Below are 23,726 nucleotides of genomic sequence, written 5' to 3'. Positions count from 1 at the left end.
CAGTACAGTACAACAGGAAGAATAACCAATAAATTTCTGTTGACCCATCGTGGACAGGTGACGTCAGCTGGTTAAGTAATTGTCAACATCAATGAAATTCTGGAACAGCTGTGTAACTAAAACGTTATTTTATTTTGGCGACGACCAGTTTCGACATGCCACAATCTTCAGGCCCTGTATGCACCTGTCAAATTAAACGATAATGCGAACAGTACTTTCCAGAAGTGCTACATTTGAAGAGTTGATAGCAACGCTACCGTCGCAGATTAGAATACTGCCTCGGGCATGGATGCGTGTGATGTCCTTAGGTTAGTTAGGTTTAAGTAGTTCTAAGTTCTAGGGGACTGATGACCTCAGATGTTAAGTCTCATAGTGCTCAGAGCCATTTGAACCATATGATAGCAACGATCTTCGACTGAAACGATTGTGAAACGGTTTGAATTCACGAAATCCAGGGATATATGGCGCTGTGTGGCATTATCGTTTATTTTGAGAGATGCATATGGGGTCTGAAGATTGCATAGTGGAATGCCGAAACTGGTTGTCGTCAAAATGAAATAAAATCTTAGTTATACGGCTATTCGAGAATTTCATGGTGTTGACCGCTGAATAACCAATACTCCAGCAGCAACTGGCTAGGGCTGCTGCATGGCAGCAGCAGTCAGAGACGTCCAGGACTGCGTGCGAATGGCTGCTGGAATATTGGTTATTATTCCTCTTGTACTGTACCTGTGAAGACGTATCAACAGAATGGATGTCGCACTAAACTTACTTGGGACTGCTCTATTTCATATGCACGTAAAATTCCACTTTAAAAATAATTTTGTTTGTAACAGAAAAAGTGATGCTTTCCGTCGACACTATGCGTCTAATGAAAGACGTGAAGAGAAATATTTGTTTGGGCTGATTGCAGCTACGCATTGGTAAACGAAACCGCAAATAACTGCCAGAATACCAGAGAAATATGCCTTTTTTTCTTTGAGTAATTTGTCACCTAAGATACGTAAGGCTGTCATCAACTATAAAATTGGTGTGAATACCACAGTGCGTTACTAGACTTGTTTCGACCTTCGAAGTGAATGCTTAGCCAATTTAACGTGGTATGACTCACCATTTATCACATTAAAAACGTTAGTGATGAAAGTGGTGATACATAAAAATTCCAGGGCTAACTGGGGATCGGACTCGAGACCTAAGGCTCTTGAATCTGACAAGAGAACATTCCCAAGCTCAAGTCAGCGAGTTTGATAAAACCCGGTGGGTTTCCTGAGGGAGTATGCAGTTGAGAAGAAAATACGGTTATTACTTATCTTTCTATAAAGTAACTATTTATACACCAAGTTGTCATTTAAGCTTTAAGATATTAAACATAGAAATAAATGCACTTTTATTGTGAAGACAAACACAATAAGTCATGAAGTACAAAAGCGTTGTCTACTGTCACCCGCACACGAGGTTAAGAACAGGCATTCAGGCGCTTGAGCTCACAGTGGCCACACGGATAACGTCCTATACATTCAGTCCTCATGTCACCGTTCTTTTTACAATTATCGCGCTCTATCTAGTGATCCGTATCCTGGGCAACGCCATTTCTTGTTGGTTTGCAGAATCGGCTTCCTGAGGAGCTATGAACAATTTTCTTTTTGCTCTGTAAGATCCTGTTTTCTTGGTCTCTCTTCCCTGCGGGTTTTCCTCCTGCTCATCCTCTCGTTTCTGTTGGAGAGCATGTTTGACCGGTGATGGCCGGATTTTCCGTTTTTGGCCCTCAACTTTCTTCTGTCAGCTGACGATAATTTCGGCAGAGACGATGTCAGAAATGAGCTAGTCCGCATTTACGCAAACGGCAGTGAATTCAAGCACTTTAGTAGAAGTTTCTGGCGGAGTTTCCGTCACTGAATTTATGTCTCAACTACTCTTTTTATACTCAGTGGCCTGAACGGCAGTTTCGTCTCCAGTCGTTACATGAGGAGAAAAATTCTCCCCAGATTGTACAGGGATATTCCCGTTACTTCCAGTGCCTTTGTTGTATTCTTTGCTGTTACTGTCCGGCAGTGGTCAACGCTGAATGAACCGCCAGAGTGATGATCTCCGTTGCCCCGAAGTTCGTTAGTCAACAAACGTATCGTTATATCGCGCCACATGACAGACACCTAAAATCATGTTGATAAGGCAGCAGCACCACGTAGACTTAAGAGCTAATGCACCAAATTCATCTGCAGTGACTGCCTAAAACCGCTTATAGCTGCGTATGTTGCTTTCAATACAAACGAAACAACTGTTTCTTACTGGCGTACAAGACACAACAAAGCAACAGCTAATGTCAGGTCGTTATGCCACTGCACCATGCTACAATGGGCTAGACAGTGTCAGTTTCGAGCAAGTGTATACAAAATTAGAAAGCCTTGAGGTGTTTACAGTCGACCGAAGTTTCCTTGCATCTCGCGTAACGACCACTGATTTAGAGAAATTCGGGCTAAAGGGAGGACGTTCATGAATAAACACACCGTTTGAAAGATCCATCAAATTCTCAATTTTAAAGATACGGCAATGAAAATTTGTGCATGCTTTGCAAAAAATTAACTCATTTACCGTTAAATTCTTTGGATTGAATATATTCAACTTTTTTACGGAATTTAAAAATTTTATTTTCAAAAAACATGCATACCTTTTGTCAGAAACGGTTCAAAGAGTTTCTACAAAATTTTCTCTGTTTAATCTCACTGCACACAGTAAACTTCTCTCTCCGGTTTTTTAGTACGTCGAATAGGAGAATTTTAATAATTCGTTAATTATAATTGCGTAAGTAAAATACGTAATTCAAGCAAAATTCCACGCACTTTGCCCTGTAGCTCAGCTTCCACTCAGAATTTCTAAATTTACTCTTGAGATCGTTTTTTCGGTTTATAGAAATATACCAAATCTCATAATTCTAACCTTCACAGATTCTGAGGAAAAAGGTACATTAAATTGCATTTCTTAGTTTTTTTTAATTTCAGGTTCACCTTAACGTTTCTTCTTACGTCACCCCTTCTAAAGGTCCCAGATTTGCAACTAGGTTCCTCTTTCCCTTCTAGTCTTCTCTTCTGGTTACTTGTTTTCTGTCTTCTTTCCTTTCGCTGAGTTTTCAGCTGTAGAGAGATGCTGTAAATTACCTTTGGCAAGATGTTTTCAGTGAAATTTCCTGTCTTAAAGCTAATGCCTTCATCCTCCATAAGTCCCCATCATTAAATACAAGAGCTACACCGTAAGTTGCAATTCTGACAATTTTAACAGAGGAAAACATGGTTACAGGGCATTACTACTTCATAAACGAATTAGCTACTTTGTTATTGCTTCTACGATACGGAACAGAGTCACAGATGATCAATAAAACCAATGATTATATACCTTCCCACGGAAGTTTGCTTGATAGTAAACCATAGAACCGCCGTTTAACGAGCCAGTAGTTAAGTGTTGTTCCAAACAGTGAATGTGGCAGGAATGCCGCGTCACATTTATTTTTCAGGCATTTCGGATGCCATTTCATCATTGATACCTCGGGGAGTTATTGTCCATGAGTTGTTCTAATAAAAAGTAAATTGAAAATTGACATTCTCAGTCAATTTCACGAACGTCCCCCTTAGAGACCATTTGTCTCCCTATCCCATCCGCAAATAGACCAGAAACGAGCGGATATGCATCTAGTGTAATGTTTACTAGCCGTCTCACACCGTACGGCGATTTGCACAGTTGAGATATAGGGGTAGCCATGTGTAGGGGTGGGAGGGGGGACGGCGTGAACAGCTACAGAGCGGACGCCCGTGGCCGCTTCCTGTGCTGGTCTGTGGCTCGAGCAAAGGACAAATTGCCGCCGGGTACCGCAGTGACGTGGTGCGCCTAACGACCACCCCTCGCCACGCCGTCCGCAGCCAGTTTGCGTTTGAGTCGGCCGCGACAGCTTCCGCTCGGCAAACAGCGCCGGAGCGCGAACGCCAAGAGCTGAGCCGAGGCGTTGCTGTAATCGCGGCCTGTTGGCTTAGCGGCGCACAGCAGCCGGCGTTGCTGAGCCCCCGGGCCGGGCTCAGCCACGCGCGGCGCATTCCATACCGCGTTGCGCCGTCACTGCCCTGTGTAAACATGAGCAAGCATTACGCTGCTGTTACGGTTCAGTGCTCTCAGAGAATGTGCGTGTGCTCTTATTTATGTCGTCGCTGACATCGTGGTCGCTGAAGAAGGGTCTTTGCCAGTCATTAATCAAACACTGATGTAATGCTGCCAAACACACAATGGGGCGAACAACCCTCTACTGTGCACTTTTATGGAAGGCTGCAAAAAATTAGCAAGATTTTGCGCTAATGATAATTGGAAACAGTGCAGTTTTTTCTTCTGTGCTTTTGTATCTTGTCCTCACATTGCCTCTGGTATCAGAGTACGGAGATTATTTGATGGGAATGAAAGCGATATCGTTTGTGGGTTTTTTAAATTATTCGCCCCCCAATATTTCCCTAACATGATCCTGTTTTCAATCTCAGAATGTTGAAAGCGCTAAGCCTGGTCACGTAGTTTTATTTCCCCCCCCCCCCCCCCCCCATTTTATTTTTAGTTAGAATAGTAAAGGATGTCTATGGCAAAGCAATTCACAGTTCCTAGGTTCGTAATTACGGACATTGAACCTACTACTATATGAAACACATTTTCTCGCTCTAACTCCGTTAAAGCCAGCCTATTTTTGGAAGTCTCAGGTGTGAGAAAACGCAGAGCACAGTGGATTTGCGAGGGGAACTGGATCCGAAGAGGAACGCAGCCAAATAAAGAAAAAAAGGACTTCTTTGTGGATAGCTCAGTCCGGCCTGCAAATGAGTCTGTGTAACGGAAGTCTGGTGCCGAGGTGGTGAGGAGTCACGTAGCGCGTTGTGCACGTTTACGGCAAGGAACTGGCCGACGGCGGAGACTCTGACCTGCTCAGCTTTCCAGCGGCTGGAGAGCGGCGCGTTCGGCTTTTTTTTTTGGGGGGGGAAGATCCTTTGAAAATAGCCGTCATCTGCTTGCGCCAAGGAGATGACGGAAATAATTGGCCTAGTCTCATAACACTGTTGGCGTGAATTCTCAGCACTTCTGCAGCGAATCTGGGGAAAAGCAAGAAGGCCTCTTTTGTAAAGAAGTCAGTGACGTCAAATTGACGGTACTGATACTCCTGTTTCTTACACTTCTCTTTTTTCTTTTTGGGGGGGGGGGGAGGGGGTGGATTCCGAATGTCCATTGGATTTGTTGAGAGACGCGTTGTCTCTGCGGGATTTTCGATGACAGGGGGCTCGACACGATTGCAGTTCCGGTCTCCGCACTTTTTACGATTGGTTGACTAATGTGCACTCGCGGGACGCTGTGAGAGCCCGCAAATGCGAATGGAAAAGTGTAGATCTGGTTTCCGGGCTTCGTCGCGAGAGTCTGGATTGTGTTTGTCGCTGTCACACTCCACGTATGTTTCACATCGGCTTCAGACGAGATCCGGAGTCGGCTCCTGCACAGACATCCCGTGTACGAGCTGTGATGGCGCCATCGCATCCGGGGGGCAGAGCCAGCAACACGTCAGGGCGCCATTTCAGCACTCTGTAATTCGCAGCACCGCCAAGTAGGGGAATACTATCTTCTATCAGGTTTTATGTCGTTGACGACTTTCTGTACGAAATCAAAAGTAGCTCTACAAAAAGCATGTGGCTTGTCGATAGTTTTGCAGATGTCCAGTCTACATCTACATCTACATCTACATTGATACTCCGCAAGCCACCCAACGGTGTGTGGCGGAGGGCACTTTACGTGCCACTGTCATTACCTCCCTTTCCTGTTCCAGTCGCGTATGGTTCGCGGGAAGAACGACTGTCTGAAAGCCTCCGTGCGCGCTCTAATCTCTCTAATTTTACATTCGTGATCTCCTCGGGAGGTATAAGTAGGGGGAAGCAATATATTCGATACCTCATCCAGAAACGCACCCTCTCGAAACCTGGCGAGCAAGCTACACCGCGATGCAGAGCGCCTCTCTTGCAGAGTCTGCCACTTGAGTTTATTAAACATCTCCGTAACACTATCACGGTTACCAAATAACCCTGTGACGAAACGCGCCGCTCTTCTTTGGATCTTCTCTATCTCCTCCGTCAGACCGATCTGGTACGGATCCCACACTGATGAGCAATACTCAAGTATAGGTCGAACGAGTGTTTTGTAAGCCACCTCCTTTGTTGATGGACTACATTTTCTAAGCACTCTCCCAATGAATCTCAACCTGGCACCCGCCTTACCAACAATTAGTTTTATATGATCATTCCACTTCAAATCGTTCCGCACGCATACTCCCAGATATTTTACAGAAGTAACTGCTACCAGTGTTTGTTCCGCTATCATACAATAAAGGATCTCTGTAATTTATTACATTACATTCCGTACAGTTGATCTAAAGTTAACAGGATTTGGAGTGAGTCAGAATTGCGTTGCAAGTGCGAAATTAGTCAGCAGTGGGATAGCTCCGTGAGTCAGTCAACACTCACTTTGTATTTACAGTGTGTGTGTCTCCACTTTATGGGCTCTCAACGAGTGGTTATCAGCGGCCTGACACATTTTAAACGGAACGACTGTGCATAAAACAGCTGAAATTGTTGCACACAGAATGAAACCTACAAAACGACACTCTTACACTCACTCCCACCTTAGTCGCATTCACTTAAACAATCACTGTCTCACACGCCGTAACACAACGGTGAAGGCTTGAAAGGTGCTACACAATGTTTTAAAACGGAAGTAGAACGAAGAGGAGCTAAAACAACAGGATAAGGGTATGTGACCGGTCGCCCTGTTAACAAATTAACGACATCTGCCTAAAATTTTTGGAAACAAATTGGACAAATCACAAAACTTAAGTCTCACCACATTCGTAAGAATGTCACTTCAAATAGTGGACCGATCTGTCGGCAAATCTGTCTCTGCCCTCTCTGGTCTGAAAATAAAACCCCGTCTAGTAAAAAGTGGCGCACAGTTACTTGTACGCCACAAGCCCTGCACATTGGAGGGTCGTCGCACCGGAGCAAGAAGGCACGTGTCAGTAGGCTGTGGCCTGTGGACTGTGCGAAGACAATGTGGACTTCACTAGACGCAACTTCTTATCAGTCACTGTCAGCCATTCGTTTTTTCATTTACGGATGACACTACATTCGCAGCGGATGGCAGGGGTATGGTACAGTGAAATAACTGAGTATCACGACACGCAGTCTTGGCTGCCACATCTACCCTTTCGTTCCCCACAATACCCAAGTGCCATGATCCCCAGCAGAAAGACACCTCCTTCCACAGCCACTGTCGTCGTGGATATTCTGGACTACTTTGTCTGCTGCGTACAAGCGTTTGATTTATATATTATATGAATATCGAGTTTCCATATGAATAGATGAAATGATCTTAAGACATTGTTGGCCGGAATACCCTACCTAGGGTATTCGGCCGCCTGCTACATGTCTTTTGTTTGACGCCGCAAATTGATATTTAATTTCTCTGTGTTTATATTTAGCACCTATCATTGACGTTAGAATAGTTTTCATAAAATATTGCGTGAGCGTATAACTTTGGGAGCTATCATATAGCGTTACTGAGGTGCGTCGCACAAAATGTGTTAAAAGACTTCGATTGAAAGGATGTGGGAGGCTTTGATGTAATTTTCTGAATCAGATGATCAGTCTCACACAAACGGCATTTTGCAATGTAAACTATTTTTCAGGAATACCACCGCCACCATTGCACAGTATGCAGGAAATACTGTAACTGTTTTCAGGTGTGGCACCATGTCAGAACAGGGTGCAGAGTGACCGAGTGACTGTCTTTCTATCCAGCTCCAGCAGCAGTGGAAATCGAGCAACGAACTGCACGACTCCAGAAAGCACGAGCAGTTCGTAGTATTTTTCGAAACCACAAGAAACCACTTTCGTGTCTCGTTTAAGGAATCTTATTTGGCTCGGGATTGCCACGAGAATAGGGCCCCTAATTACGCAGTACGTTTCTGCGGCGGCGGCGGCGGCGGCGGCGGCCCGGCGTTAAGCGCAGGGCGCGCGGCGTGAAGGGTGATTTATTTAGCTAGCCAGCAGCTGAAGAGCCAATGGGGAGGGCGAGCGCCTAATGCCGGCGGCAGTTTGCCGAGTATAATCCCCGGATACGGCAGCGGGGCCCGCGGCTTAGCGCTAATGGAAGCGCCTCGCCACAGCAGCGCGGCTGCGTCCCTGGTCGCCGGGCCCGATGCCGGCGCCACCTGTCGAGGCCCCGGGCGATCGTCTGCTGCGGAAGCCCCGGGAAGCAGCACACAGTATACAAGTAAACAGGGCGGCCCTTGGGGCCTTGTGAGATGTATCAACCTTCCTGCTCCCTCCGGCAACACAGAACCGCAGAGGTGTTGGTCACTCCAAAAAGCTCGAATCGCACGATACTCGGGGAATGAAATTTCAAGTCATTTGATTTGTCTAAAATCATTTAAATAAATGTATAATCGATATTGCACCATTGCCTAACAAACACGCAGTCATCGACATTCAATTCATTAGAAGCCAGAGTATGTCATTATCAATTCCGCATTGCCGTCGTCGTGACCGCATTGCCGTCGAGTTTTTAAACCATCACTCATCACGTATCCAATATTCCGTATGCTGCTTGTTTGGAATACATTCGCGAGGACTCTAAATCAAATCCTAGAGCACTCCATACGCGTATGTTTAAATGTTGAGGCGAAATAGGCTAGAATGTGGTAGTGCTGCTTCCCACTCCCCCCCCCCCCTCCCCCATCCGCCTGTAGCCATCCCATCCCCCTCTTCCTGAAATCTTGATGTAGTAACAGACTAATCTCTATGTCTAGACAAGTTTGGGACGCGAATTCGCCAGCGGTCCACTAGGACCAAGTCAGTTTTAAACTGTACACAAGAACATCTCGCTCAAATGGGCAAATGTTGGCTTGAAGCATAATTTGATAGCGTTTTTCCGTAAGGTTAAATAAACAGAACGGATAGACATAACAGAGGCTTTATTAATGAATAATACATTCTATTTCACTGTTTACGATAGCCTGCGAATGCTAGGATAACTTTTCGATTCCGCAAGTGTCGAAATCACGAGGGTTTTAGGCGAAGAACTCGTCGATCCATGTTCGGAGTGCATTTTCATCTGGGAAGGAAATTCCTTGAAAGTTGTTCGATAGATAGCGGGAAAGGTGAAAATCGGAGGGTGCAAGATCGGGTGAATAAGGTGGGTGTGTAATGACTTCCAAACCCAGCTTCTGCATAGTGGTTTTTGTCCGGCTACCAGCATCCCTGTGTAACATCACGCAGTGTTCTCGGTCGTTCGTCTTGGACCGCATCTTCAAGACGTCTCAGTAGCTGACAAAAAATGTGACCCGTGATGATTACATGTCTGGGAAGCAGTTCGTAGAACACCACACCTTCGAAATTCCATCAGATGTATCCTTTGTAGATGCGCACAGGTCACTGTACGGCGAGTTGCTGTTTGTTTGGGCTTTCTTTCCGGTATGTTAGCATAAGTACACCATTTATCGTCACGACTACCAACAGAGGTTAGGAATGGCGAGCCAGTTAATGGCGAGCAAACAGTGATGTGCATATCACCACCCATTTAATTTTTGCGGTTTTGGCTTACAGCATACGGAGCCCATACACAAGATTTTTGAACTTTCCGTATTGCATACAAATGTCGCAATAATCACAGTACATCACATTTGTCAATTCTGGAGGACACTAACGTGGATTATTGTGGATTAGTGTGTTTAAACGAGCATCTTCAAACACCGAAGGTCTTCCTGAACGTGGAGAGCCACTCTAATGTCGAAACGATCCTCCTCGAAACTAGAAAACCGTTTCGTATCCATGCTCTGTCCAGTGCCATTATCTCCATACACGGCGCAAATGTTTCTGGTTACTGTCACCCCTCGTTTGGACTCAGACAGAACAGTACGTCGGAAATGTTCCAATTTGTTCACCTGGCACTCCACTTTATAGCGTCCACAGCTCCATTGACTATTTACAAACCACTAAGTGCCGAAATATAACCTCGAATAGCAACATTGAATTAAAAAAAAATGACAACCGACAAGTAAACCCACAGCAACCGAAATACCAACATGCAAAACAAAAACGCTACGAACTTATGCACCAACCTAATAGACTAAAAAAGTCGTGGTATGACAACCGCGTATACAACAAACGCGAAGAAGCATGACTTTAATCAGCCAGTGTATGAGTCAGTGACTAAAAGGGAGAAGACATCACGCTGCTGTTAACAGAGAGAGAGAGATTAAACTCTAGTGTCTCTTAGATGCTGTGGCATCATATGTCACTCAGTCGTAGCCATCGCGGCCGCAGCGGCGCGACATCTGCCGGGTGCTGTGTGCGAGTGCTCTGGCGTACGGTACGAGCAACGGCACGGGTTGGCGCGCGAGAGCAGCTAGACAGGAAGGAGGAAAACCGGCGTGCATCGCCGAGCGAGCAATGTTAAGGAGCCAGGAAGCACCACCGCATAAGCGAGCAGTATGGATTCGACCGCATGTCTGGTCAGCCGTGGTTGAGTCGGCAGCGAGTAAGTAGCGTGTGTTGGCCGAAAGCAGCAGTAGGGCACGCACGGTGCTGTTTGTTATACAGATGTCTGTCATGTCTGTCCTGTCTGTTCCTGGAAGGCAAAGTATGGGGCACCTGTGTGGGTGTGTTGTCTTACACTTCTTCCCTGAACTCCTGGTGCAAGTTGTTGTTAACCATCTGACCATTACAATAACGTCTGTGCTCATAGAAAAATTATTTCTGTATTGATACACCTGTAGTCAGTCCCAGAGTGACTACTGACTATTGCGTGCTTGCTAAGTTTTGCTATCGAATCACGGTGTGTTAGCTATTCAGTGCAATTGTGCTGTATACTCTGAAGGGAGTTGCGTTATTGTACCTCTACAGGTGACATGAGCATGTATAATTGAATCGTTGTCTCTTTTAACTGGCTCTCGGGACGTGCCCGTACAGCCATCTCAAAAGTGGAAAATGTGACACTGTTTCGACAGTCCAGAACATTCATTAAGGCCAAGCTGTATATTAGTACGAAGTTACATAGGCTTAGACTTGTCACGTGGCGCCATGTAGACTATTTCCTTGTCCGTTAAAAAGGCACGAAGGTAAGGACAATACAATACTCAGTCCCCGAGCGACCTGCGTCGTGGAGGGGGGGGGGGGGGGGGGAAATCGATCCTGGGCCCAATCGGTTAACAATCCGTAATGACCCCGCAGGTATCAAGATAGCTAAATATTTTTTCTTCTAGAGTTCTTGTATTACTACTCTGGTTCCCTTATCCAAGATTGTGTAGCATCCCTGCTTTTTCTTCCTAATGCTGTGGCCATAAATCAGCTCTGAATAAAAGAAACTATTGTAAGTAGGCTGTTTATGTTTTCTTATTGGCAACGTTACGTAGCACTCTGTATGAAAATCACTGGCTGTGCTGTGTGCAGTCTGTGGCTTGTTTGGATTGTTGTCTGCCATTGTAGTGTTGGGCAGCTGGATGTGAACAGCGCGTAGCGTTGCGCAGTTGGAGGTGAGCCGCCAGCAGTGGTGGATGTGGGGAGAGAAATGGCGGAGTTTTGAAATTTGTAAGACTAGATGTCATGAACTGCTATGTATATTATGATTTTTCAACACTATTAAAGTAAATACATTGTTTGTTCTCTATTAAAATCTTTCATTTGCTAACTATGCCTATCAGTAGTTAGTGTCTTCCGTAGTTGAATCTTATTTAGCTAGCAGTAGTGGCGCTCGCTGTATTGCAGTAGTTCGAGTAACGAAGATTTTTGTGAGGTAAGTGATTTGTGAAAGGTGTAGGTTAATGTTAGTCAGGGCCATTCTTTTGTAGGGATTATTGAAAGTCAGATTGCGTTGCACTAAAAATATTGTGTGTCAGTTTAAGCCCAGTCACGTATATAATTTTTCAAAAGGGGACGTTTCACTATGAGAATTTTTGAAAGCGTTTGGTCATATTCTGGTAATTCCAAATTGCCTCGATATAGGTTTTTCTTGGTAATATCGTTGATCGACTGTAAGTGCTTTATCGGCTAGATTGTGTGCACCATTGTTTAGAACAATCTTTCACGTAAGTGCTCTCACCGTTACAGCAAGCTTGTAAGTGGTGCTTTGGACTACATACGAAAGTTTATTTTGAGTCTATGAATTTTAGAATTCTTTCTAATGTTACTTATTTTGATGGGCAGCTCCAGTGAAAGTTTTTTTACTCCAGTGTTTTAATATGAAGTTTCGTACCCCAGGGGACTGTCAACTGTTTCTCAATTTTCGAATATTTATTGTAGCGTTCTGGTATTTTGACCTGATTGGAACATTATCAGTCTGTTACAGAGTATTTCTTTTATCATGTTATTGGGTGTTGGAATTTAACACAGTATGGCTTGAGGTTTATTGCAAAATTATTCTTGATATGTTATTAAATCAAAATTTTAAGGATTATCGATCACTAACAGATCAACCTAGTCCCAGTACTCCCCGTTACGTCGCAGAAATTGAGTCAACAGTTGAACACTGTAGTTCTGACTTCGTAAGTCAAATGTTGGCCAGAAACGCAGCAATACTAAACACACAACTGATTACCATGCCTAATACGCTGTAGGAAACATGTTGGCATTCAGTCGTCTCGGAATGGATAAACTAAGGTCTTATAAGATTCTCTTGAAAACCGTACACCATTCTTCCCGCATAATAGTGGATAGAGATCAAGCACTGTGCTCTGCAAAGTAGACTACAAAGGCTCAATAATATTGAGATCTGGTGACGTCAAGGGAGATACGACAATTTATCCTTGTTCTCTCAAAACTACTCCTGGTCTATGCGAGCTATGTGAACAGGGTTCCTATCGTCTTTGAGCACAGAATCACTATTTGGTAACGAACACTGTACCTTGGGATGGCCCCGATCAGACAAAATGGTCACATAACTCTTGGCAGTAATACTACAATGCCAGTATCAGTGAGGCCAATGGAATACCAAGATATGGCAGCCAAAATCACCACCGTACCCCTTCCATTTTTCAATCTTGGGACTAAACTCTTCCATAATCTGCGAACAGTGTGAAAGAACAGTGTTAAAGAACACTCATCCGACCAAATGACTTTCTCCCATTACTCCATAGGCAAGGTTTTATGGCTTCGGCACCACCACGTTTTCTTGGTGGGGCCATTTGCACCACTGACGATTGGTTCTGGAGCTCCAGCTCGCTCTGCAGTTCCCTGCTTATGGGACTCCCTTCGTGTTTTGATGCTGACAGGGTTCGCAAGTCCGACCTGCAGTTCTGCTGCGACTTGCAGCTGTCGTCCTCTTATTTTTCGTCTCAATCCTCTTCAATGGCCGTGTGTCATAATCAATCATGACAAAGTTTCGACCGTGTTGTGACTTAGCGGATGATGAGGTTCCGCTTACCCTGTGTGGGGTATAAGTCTCCGATACGTTGCCTCTTTAAACATCAAACGTAAGCACCAACATTTTCCCTGCGTTCGGATTCACTTAGTGTGGTGTGCGTACTGTAAGACCTTGGGACACACACCATCAGATTATTTGACTCTTCGCCCTAACGAAGTGGGCGAGTGTCAGCAATATGTCTAATGGTCTTATCTTGGCGTGTGTATCTTCTGCCGTTAGGTCAGACAATAGAAATGCCACTTGCACGCTTGGAGTAGCAGATTGACGGTGACCAACTTTAAACAGAACTTGATTAATTTTCACACACATTCATTAAAATAGTAACAAGCATAAACCGTACGTAACTTGGTTCTGGATGCTATTTACAATTGACAATCTGAAGTTCCTTTGGTCTTGCTACGTTAATCTTATTCTCATATATCTCTGATACTTGACAAAGTGTCTATACATTTCTCTTCATGGCTATGTACAGGAATATGATAATCTGATTAGGCACAGACTGAAACTTGACTGCAGACAAACGCAGACAAACGCAGACAAACGCAGACAAACGCAGACAAACGCAGACAAACGCAGACAAACGCAGACAAACGCAGACAAACGCAGACAAACGCAGACAAACGCAGACAAACGCAGACAAACGCAGACAAACGCAGACAAACGCAGACAAACGCAGACAAACGCAGACAAACGCAGACAAACGCAGACTAATCGGAGGTCTATACACTCGTTATAATACCTCGTGCGTTCAGGTATCACTGCACAAGTGTGATCTGCAAGGAGAAAAGGTTCTATGTTAGCATCAATCTCATTGGCTGTGTTACATATTAATAAGCATATCGGCAGAAGCAGAATTTGGTCGGTCTCTAAGGCAGCGCCATCTCGTAGTGCGGAGATGGACGAGCGCTGCGCCTGCGCTGTTGTGCTTAGCGTGGCGCGCTCTAGTGGGAAAGTTGTGTACGCGCTGACTACGCAAAACTATGTACACAACACTTAGTTCTGACATAATGTACTCAGAACTACACAGAACCCTGTTCTGACCACAGCTGACAGTTGCAACGTTTTGAGGATACTGCACAGGTGCCATTGGTGGTCAAATACGACCTATGTGCCTGGCTAGCATGTGCATTTGTGTTCATTGCTCGAGGTGTTTCCATATTTTCAACCAACTTCTATCCAGCTACATACAGGATGGAGGAAAGTTACAGGTAGTAAGGTCAGTGCAGTCTAAGATGCGTGGAATCGAGCGAAGCTTTCCAGACAACGATAGGTCTAATGCACTGTTGTCGAGCTGCAGCAGGGAAACAATGTCCAATCTGCGACAAGCAAGCTGAAGTGTATTCACTTGAACTAACAAAAATGGCTCTGTGCACTATGGGACTTAATTTCTGAGGTCATCAGTCCCCTAGAACTTAAACCTAACTAACCTAAGGACATCACACACATCCATGCCCGAGGCAGGATTTGAACCTGCGACCGTAGTGGTCTCGCGGTTCCAGACTGTAGCGCCTAGAACCGCTTGGCCATCCTGGCCGGCAGAACTAACACGTCCTACCAGTAGCTCTAGACAAAAGAGCTCTAGTGCTCAAATAGTTCTCAACGAATGTCACCACCTCAGAAACTGTGGCATTACAATCATAAAACCTGTAATACCGTAAGATTATATATTCTGTGTATCGTGTATAATACTGTCCATTACCTAGTGTTTAGTTTACAATGCTAAAAACATGTTTGTTGCATCAGCGAATTTCAAGACCGTCAAAAAAGGCATTACAACCGATTAATATATAATATTGTGTAGTTTACTTGCTTCATGTGCTTAACATTTTCCATACGTAAGGTGTAATTTCAACACTAAGAAACGAGTTTGATGCACAACCCTCTATGGAAGTGATTGTATCTTCAGCTACAATGTCTGGTTACCTACGAACCGGTGTCCCTTCCAGACGCTAGTCAGGTGTTTCCTAAAGATGGCCTAATAAGCCGAAAACTAGTTCGGAATAAACAAAAATCAGTAGAACAAAAACAGTGCACTTGTTATTTAACCTTAAAAAAATCAAGTGGATGCAAATACAGAGAAACTGTTGCATCCATTTTGAATATCTGAGAATCTCCGCTCCTCCTCATACCTTATGGCAGCGTCTGTCGTGTGATACGCACACGTCAGACATTAAGACTTCGCTGACAGATATCAACTGCAGTTAGCCTGGTCCATGTGCCAGAATTTAGACTAGTATACTAGTTCGTTTTTAAGTGGTGGCGTCGTGCCACTTCATATCAATTAGCCATCATTGGACGCATGATCTTCAGTGATAGACTGTTCCGCTCAGAAGAAGACTCGAATGAGAATCTAATGTAATGGCATGTGCTCCTCATTTGAAGTCCTTTCATATTCATTAACGTTGCCGCTCTCATTCAGTTCATGGTTGTGGGTAAACAATTTGTCATTCGACTACTGTGTTTGTTGGTGTCTCATGAACACCTGCTTCTTCAGACTTCACTGTGTTTTGCGGGAGCAGCACTGCATGCCGCCTCAGAGGCAGCAATCGTCCTCGTCTCGGCTCTGAGAGTTCCACTGCGATACCCAACATCCAGCATATCTTTGTAATAGTGTACCGATGGTAACTTCTCTGGAAAGAAATGCTCATAATAGATTTTTCCCCTGATCATACAATGTAAGCTTTCACGGGCGGTATTGTCATCACTTAAAACTTCCGGGCTGATAGGCCGTGGTCGAAGTATGAAACTCTCTCCTGACGTTTCGTCTCCGACTGCGGGAGACATCCTCGGAGGTAAAGCGGCAGTTTGTGCTGTATTTCCCACTGCTGCCAAGCTCTACTTGGCGTGGTGGCTGATGGGAGTAGCTAGCAGTTCGCCGCTTTACCTCCGAGGATGTCTCCCGCAGTCGGAGACGAAACTTCAGGAGAGAGTTTTATACTTCGACCACGGCCTATCAGCCCGGAAGTTTTAAGTGAAGAGATTTTTCACCTGTTAGCTCTTTTCACAGCTCTTCTCTCTCTATTCCGACGTCATTGACCCTCTGCGGCGGTCTTCGGGTTTTAAAATACTGTTCCCTCTGTCTCTAGTATTCTTTCGCAGTGCAAATGAAGCCCTTCTTGTTCTCCAGTTACCTTATTCTAAAAGCGAAAAGAGATTGTTAACGGAAATTGTATGGACTCTAATCTTCACCCACTGTGTCCATCTGCTAGGACTGATGCGAAGGCTGGTGTTACGACTAGTTGCAGGGGAAGACGACACTGTGTCCGTCCTTCAGTGGTACACTGAGAAGCACTTCGACTTTAGACTTGCCTAATTGGAAGAAGTCACTTTCCTGACGGTTTTCTAGCTTTAGGAGTTACAATCGGTTACAGTCATTTCGGGACTGCTATGAACATTAGGAACCTAAATACAGTTGCCTACTCTTCCCTTAAATTTTACCTCCTTGACTTAAAATATTTAGGTTACCTCACTTCTATTATTTTATTCCGCTTCTGCTCTCAAGCTTAATATTTTTTCGTGAAGTCTAAATTTGTAATTGAAATTAGAAATAACTAGCAGAGGGCTCCAAGTAATAGCCACACGCATGTCCGCCGAAACAAGCAGCGTGTCAATATAAATGTGATACTTTAAAATTCCAAGGCCTAGGTACATTTCCACTTCATTCCCAGTACAAGTGGATCTGGTACCATCGATAACGCACACTGGGTTCTATGAAAGAAAGAAATACGTAACTTATTCCAATTAGGTGAATGGAACTTTCTCCACCAGCACAAACGCCACGTGCTTTCCTACTGTCTGAGTAAAGATAGTTCTCTTGGAGTGCGCCCAACTTTATTAAGTTTAAGCAAGCTACTTCACTGCGATCACAAACACTGTTTCATCAGGCCAGAGTGGAGTAGCTGTCCGCAGCTAAATGTTTAACAAGCACTTCGAAATAGCGCTATCGGTCGTGTTTGCCTTTGAGGTTGCGTAATAGCTTGTACAAACCGTTCACTGTTTTCTTTTTCGCAGAGACAAAACAGCTGGGCAGATATTGAGAAATAAAGAAGTGTTCATGATATTTAGCAAGTTGGGCGAAAGGTGAAAGTTGAAAATGTCAACTCGCGAAAATGAAATTTACATTTTAACCTGGTGAGAGGTTCAACACTAACGCACTGATTTACTGAAAAAACAAAAAATTCCATTCGACCATTCTCAGTTAAAGATGTTCTGAAATGTTTAAAAGTATGCATCAATGGAAGACATTGTGGCTGCTCGACAACATGTATGTATCTATGGAAACACTTTTTGTATTTCTAGTCCATCATCAGGCAGTAACTGCTTACCGTCAGCTAAGAGAAGAGAACACTTGTAACAAATCCGTAAAATTATCTTCTCCATAGTTGTTCACCAGAATTATACCCTTCTCTTATTGTCTGACGGTGCCTTTTTAAGCCGAAAATTTATCAAGAAATTAATTCTACAGAAATGCTGTTCCTGTTTTTTTGATAAATATTGTTCTACCACGCACAGACGCAGGGATCTATTAATGTGTTATAAGTATATCTACAACCTGGATTGATTAAGCAGGTTTGTAAGTCTACACCATTTACTCATCCGCGAAGGAAAAAGCTTGTTCATCCATGATGTAGCCAAGTCCCTCAGACTCTCAGTACCCATGCAGCTTGTTGGATCATTGGTAAGATCAGGTTAGTCAGGTCTACACAGAGCCTCACCTATCGTCCACCAAATGAAAAGTACACTCGGAACCAATGACAAAATGCAAATGGGAAGGAGCACGCAGGCTGTCAGTTGATTCTACCCATCACAACCTGTACTAGCCGCCTCCATACTCAAGCCCCTTAAATCTCGTCTGTGCAAGTCGAAGGTACGTTGTTCGAGTTCTGGTGGTGGAGGTGAAAGAAATCTTCAGCACTATTGCTTGCCCACCAAGGGGAGGAGGCATAAGGCTCCAGATCACCAGATTTCGCGACAGTTTTCTGCGTTACTGTCCGAAGCTATCCGCAGTGTCCCAAGGAATGTCGGCAGCCCCCTTGGCGCTATTCTGGAGAAGTAGGTTGTGTGCCTCCAGCAAGTTTCACCTTTTCCCTTTCATTATTACACAATCAAAACGTGACATCACACTATGCATATGTTAGTCACTTGATATACACAAGAAACGACTCTCACTCACTTCCAGGAAAGATGCAGTTGTTCAAGGTGAAGAAAACCCTTTCCAATCAGGCGGATTAACCTACCTTCAGGCGTCTCCCGCCAAAGACCCCATTCGAATCTCTTAATTTAGTATTAAGCTACAATCATGAATTGAAAGAGAGCGAGAACGTTAATGAATAAGAGGACTTTAAATAAGGAGCACATGCCATTACATTAGATTCTCATTCGAGTCTGCTTCTGAGCAGAACAGTATCACTGACGATCATGCGTCCAATGATGGCTAATTGATGTGAAGTGGCACTTAGAAACGAAGGAGTATCCTAGTCTAAACTGGCACATGGACCAGGCTAAATGCAGTTGATATCTGTCGGGGGAAGTCTTGAGGTCTGACGTGAGCAGATCACACGACAGACGCTGCCATAAGGTATTAGGAGATCTGCAGATATTCAAAATGGATGCAACAGTTTCTCTGTATTTACATCGACTTGATTATTTAAGGTTGAATAACAAATGCACTGTTTTTATACTGATTTTTTATGCTGATTTTTGTTTATTTGAAACTAGTTTTCGGCTTATGAGGCTATCATCAGGAAACGACTGACTAGCGTCTGGAAGTGACTGAGGTTCTTAGGTGACCAAACATTGGAGCCGAATATACGATCACTTACATAGAGACTTCTGCATCAAACTCGTTCCTTAATGTTGAAATAACACCTTACGCAATGGACAATGTTACGCACAATAAGTAACTAAACAATATTATAAATCAATCGGTTATAATGCCTTTGTTGGTGGTCTTGACAATGGCCAAGGCAACAAACGTGTTTTTAACATGGTAGACTATATTGTAGGTAATGATCAGTATTATATACGATAAATAAAATATGTAATGTTATGGTATTAGAGGTTACATGTTTGTAATGCCACAGTTTCTGAAGTAGTGACATTGGTTGAGAACTATGTAACTGAGCACTAGCAACTTATGTTGTGCAATAAACATGTTTCACATTTTAAGTGACATTTTTATGCACTGGAGAATATTAAATATAGTTAAAATCTACAATATTAAATTATTATAGGTTAAATTGTTGAAGTTTGTGGGGTAAGGAATAGGAAATGCTGTTATGGTTTAATTTTATGTAGCAGCATGTGTCATTAAGGCGGTTTGTGGATATATGGCTGGTTGATAGCATAATTTGAAGCTTAAAAGTGACTGTGTGTTCAGCTGTGATTGATCATTTAGAACCAGCTGGGGATTTGGAGCTAAAGGTGTTTACCTCCAGAGCGTGTAAAAGGCTTAGTTTTCTTCCTTTGTTGGCTATAGGCAGTACTTCAGTATGGACTTGGTGCCTGTATCCTTCCTTCAGCACGTGTTCGGCAGAGGAAGAGTGAGTTATGCAACTTCCAGCTGCGTTCATGTTCAGTCAACCTAGTTGTTATGGCCCTGTCTGTCTCACCAATAATCAGTTTGTTGCAGTCACTGCAAGTGATTTTGTGGAAACTACTGTTACTTAATAAATGTTTTCTCCTTGCTATTGAATGGGATGTGGGTTGTAGGGCGTCTTACGCAAAATGAAATTTCGTAAATGCAATACATGATTTGAGGGTTTTGGCTACATTATTACTTTGCAATGCACAATTAACTGCCTGGCAGAGGGTTTATAGAACTGCATTCAATCTAATTCTGTAGTCTTGCAATCTTCAACAGCACTCGGGAAAAATGAATACTTAAATGTTTCCGTGCTAGCCTTGATTTCTCTTATTGCATTACGATGACCATTCCTCCATTTGTTGGTGTGCGCCAAAAAAATATTTTCAATACTCTGAGGAGGAAGTTGGTGATATCATGAGAAGAAAAAACGCCTTAATTTTAATAATTGCCACCGAAATTCATGTATCTTATTCTTGGCACTCTGCCCTATATTTCGTGATAGTACAAAACGTGCTGCCCTTCTTTGAATCTTTAGATGTCTTCTGTCGATCCTATCTGATGCGAATCCCACACATCAAGGCAATAATCCAGAACGCAGCAGATAAGCGTAGTGTAAGCACTCTCTTTAGTAATCTCTGATGCATTTTTTAAAAGTCTTCTGAGAATATATTATAGTCTTCGTTTTGCTTTGTCCACGACATCTATGTGATCGTTACAACTGAAGTTATTTGTAATTGTAACCCCCTGAGTATTTAGTGGAATTTGCCACTTTTAGGTTTGTTCAATTTATCGTGTAACCGAAATTTATCGAATTCTTTTTAGTACTCATGTGGACCACTTCACGAATTTCAATAATTAGAGTCAATTGCCACATTTTGCACCATAAAAGTATCTTGTCTAAATCATTTTACAATTTTTTTGGCGATTTGATGGCTTTATAATGCAGTAAATGATAGAATCATCAGCAAACACTGTAAGATGACTGCTCAGATTGTTTCCTAAACCGTTTATGTCGATCAGAAACAGCACTGGGTCTGACATTTCGTTGTGGAACGCCAGATATTTCTTCTGTTTTACTTGACTTTCGTACGAATTGAGTCTGGGAGTATTACTTGATAACGTGCCGTGAAATAGGTGTTTCGCAGCACACTTTAATTCACGCCTCGTCCAGCAGTGTGCACCAGTGTGGGTCAGGCTCCTCAGTCGCGCCGAAGAGCACGAGTGTTGGCGAGATGGTGGAGCAGCGCCGCGCTGAGGTTTTCTGTGGCAGTGCACGGCAGCTGGATGGTATGAAGTACGAAAGTGGTGCGGGAACTGTGACAGGGGCCAGCGCCCGCCTGCTGTGGGCAGCCGCTGGAGTATCCGAGTGACAACCGTGGGCCTTGGGTGGCTCGCCGTCCAAACTTGTCTTACATCGGCGTGACTGGCAAAAGGAGTTGCTGCAGTGAACGGAGTTCGTAGTGGGCGAGTTACATGACCTCAGACGAGCCAGCACTGGGTCGCCGTGGAAAGCGGCGGGCAAGTCTGCGGTGTGTAGGCAGGGCCGCGAACTGGCGTGGTGGCTCAGATTGTTTGCTGGCGGTAAGGCCGGCCTAGGCCGCGCCGGAGTGTGCGGTTACTAAGTGTGACCGAGAGCAGTGACCGCTGGTCAGTGTGAGGCAACTGCGCCGGCGAGAGCGAAGACATCCTGGTGGAAACTGAAGAGTGCCACCTGTAGTCATGGCGGATAGCCTGCATGTCCTGGAGGGGATATGTGCCCTCTTGCATCCTAAAAGTTGATCCACTATTTTGCCACTTCGCCACCTCCCATCTTGCAAGGGTGAGCTGGCACCCGACAAACCTAACTAAATCGTGATAATAATAAAGGTGATTCACGAAGTCAATAGTTAGTAACACGTGACTTCATATTACTAACGCCAGCATATTTCTACACAAGCAAGCCGTTACAAGACGTGTGGCTGATCAGTCGCATAATGAACCGAAGTATCAATCATTTGTTTTCGGCTAAGATAAGAATTACCTGAACATATTAATTCGCAGTCAGTAGCTAAACACACTGAAGCGCCAAACAAACTGGTATAGGCATGCGTATTCAAATACAGAGATATGTGAACAGGCGGAATACCGCGCTCCGGTCGGCAACGGCTATGCAAGTCAACTATGGTCTGGCGCAGTTGTTAGATCGGTTACTGCTGCTACATGGAAAGTTACCAAGATTTTGAAGAGTTTGAACGTGGTGTTATAGTTGGCGCACGAGCGATGGAACACAGCATCACCGAGGTGACGATGAAGTGGGGTTTTCCAGTACGGCCATTTCACGAGTGTACCGTGAATAATAGGAATCCGGTGAAAAACCAAATCTCCGACGTCGCTGCGACCTGAGAAAGATCCTGCAAGAACGGGACCAATGACGAATGAAGACAATCATTCAACGTGACGGAAGTGCAAACCTTCCGCAAATTGCTGCAGATTTCAATGCTGGGCCATCAACAACTGTCAGCATGCCAACCATTCAACGAAACATCATCGATATGGGCTTTCGGAACCGAAGGGCCTCTCGTGTACTCTTGATGACTGTACGACAACAAAGCTTTACGCCTCGCCTGGGCCCGTCAGCACCGACATTGGACTGTTGACGACTGGAAACATGTTGCCTAGTCGGACAAGTCTCGTCTGAAATTAAGACGAGGTGATGGACGTGCTCGGGTATGGAGACAACTTCAGGAATCCATGGACCCTGCATGTCAGCAGGGGACTGTTCAAGCTGGTGGTGGCTCTACAATGGTATGGGGCGTGTGCAGTTTGAGTGATCTGGGAACCCTGATAAGTGTAGATACCACTCTGACAGGTGACACGTACATAATCAATACCGTCTGATCACCTGCACCCATTCACGTGTATTATGCATTCCAACGGAGTTGAGCAACTCCAGTAGGACAATGCGACACCCCACTCTTCCACAATTGCTAAAGACTGGCTCCAGGAACACACTTCCGAGCTTAAACACTTCCGCTGGCCACCAGACTGCGGAGACATGAACATTACTGAGCATATCGGTGATGCGCTGCAACGTGCTGCTCAGAAGAGATCTCCACCCCGTCGTATCCTCACGAATGTATGGACAGCCCTGCAAGATTCATAGTGTCAGTTCCCTCCAGAACTACTTCCGACATGCCTCGTCGTATTGCGGCACTTGTGCATGCTCGCGGGAGCCCTACACGATATTAGGCAGGTGTACCAGTTCTTTGGTTCTTCAGTATAGATCGTTCGTTCTGCTGTGAAAGGGCGTTTTTAGAGCCAGCCGTGACCTTATCAGCCGCGCGGGATTAGCCGAGCGGTCTTAGGCACTGCTGTCGTGGACTGTGCGGCTGGTCCCGGCGGAGGTTCTCCTCCCTCGGGCATGGGAGGGGTGTGTGTGCCTGTGTGTGCCTGTGTCCTTAGGGTAATTTAGGTTAAAGTAGTGTGTAAGCTTAGGGACTGACTGATGGGGTTAAGTCCCGTAAGATTTCCCACAAACTTCTCGTGACCTTATCGAAGCAAACGTACAAGCATTCGCCTCTTAGGGAATCAGAGAAGCTTTGGGGAGCTTGCATCAGGATTGCTGCACTTAGATTTCAAATAGACACGAACCGACTGCGAAATCAGTACCTCGTCCAATGTACCAACTCAC

The 23,726-nt window shown here is 44.5% G+C and overlaps 2 protein-coding genes across 3 annotated transcripts in view; both read right to left on the bottom strand.

Annotated features, from left to right (window-relative positions):
* LOC126481668 (uncharacterized) overlaps window positions 1-23,726 on the bottom strand; it is a 462,622-nt gene that overhangs the window by 284,977 nt on the left and 153,919 nt on the right. The gene's annotated exons all lie outside the window — the stretch shown is intronic.
* Window positions 21,213-23,726, bottom strand: part of LOC126428313 (uncharacterized) — a 30,809-nt gene continuing 28,295 nt past the window's right edge. The window contains exon 3 of the mRNA XM_050090279.1: window positions 21,213-21,495. Coding sequence (XP_049946236.1) covers window positions 21,213-21,495 — 283 coding nt within the window. The remainder of the gene's footprint in view (window positions 21,496-23,726) is intronic.

Source organism: Schistocerca serialis, chromosome 1, assembly GCF_023864345.2.
Source record: "Schistocerca serialis cubense isolate TAMUIC-IGC-003099 chromosome 1, iqSchSeri2.2, whole genome shotgun sequence".
Lineage (NCBI taxonomy): Eukaryota > Metazoa > Arthropoda > Insecta > Orthoptera > Acrididae > Schistocerca > Schistocerca serialis.
Note: the sequence above shows the minus strand (reverse complement) of the source record. Positions and strands in the feature narration are given on the sequence as shown.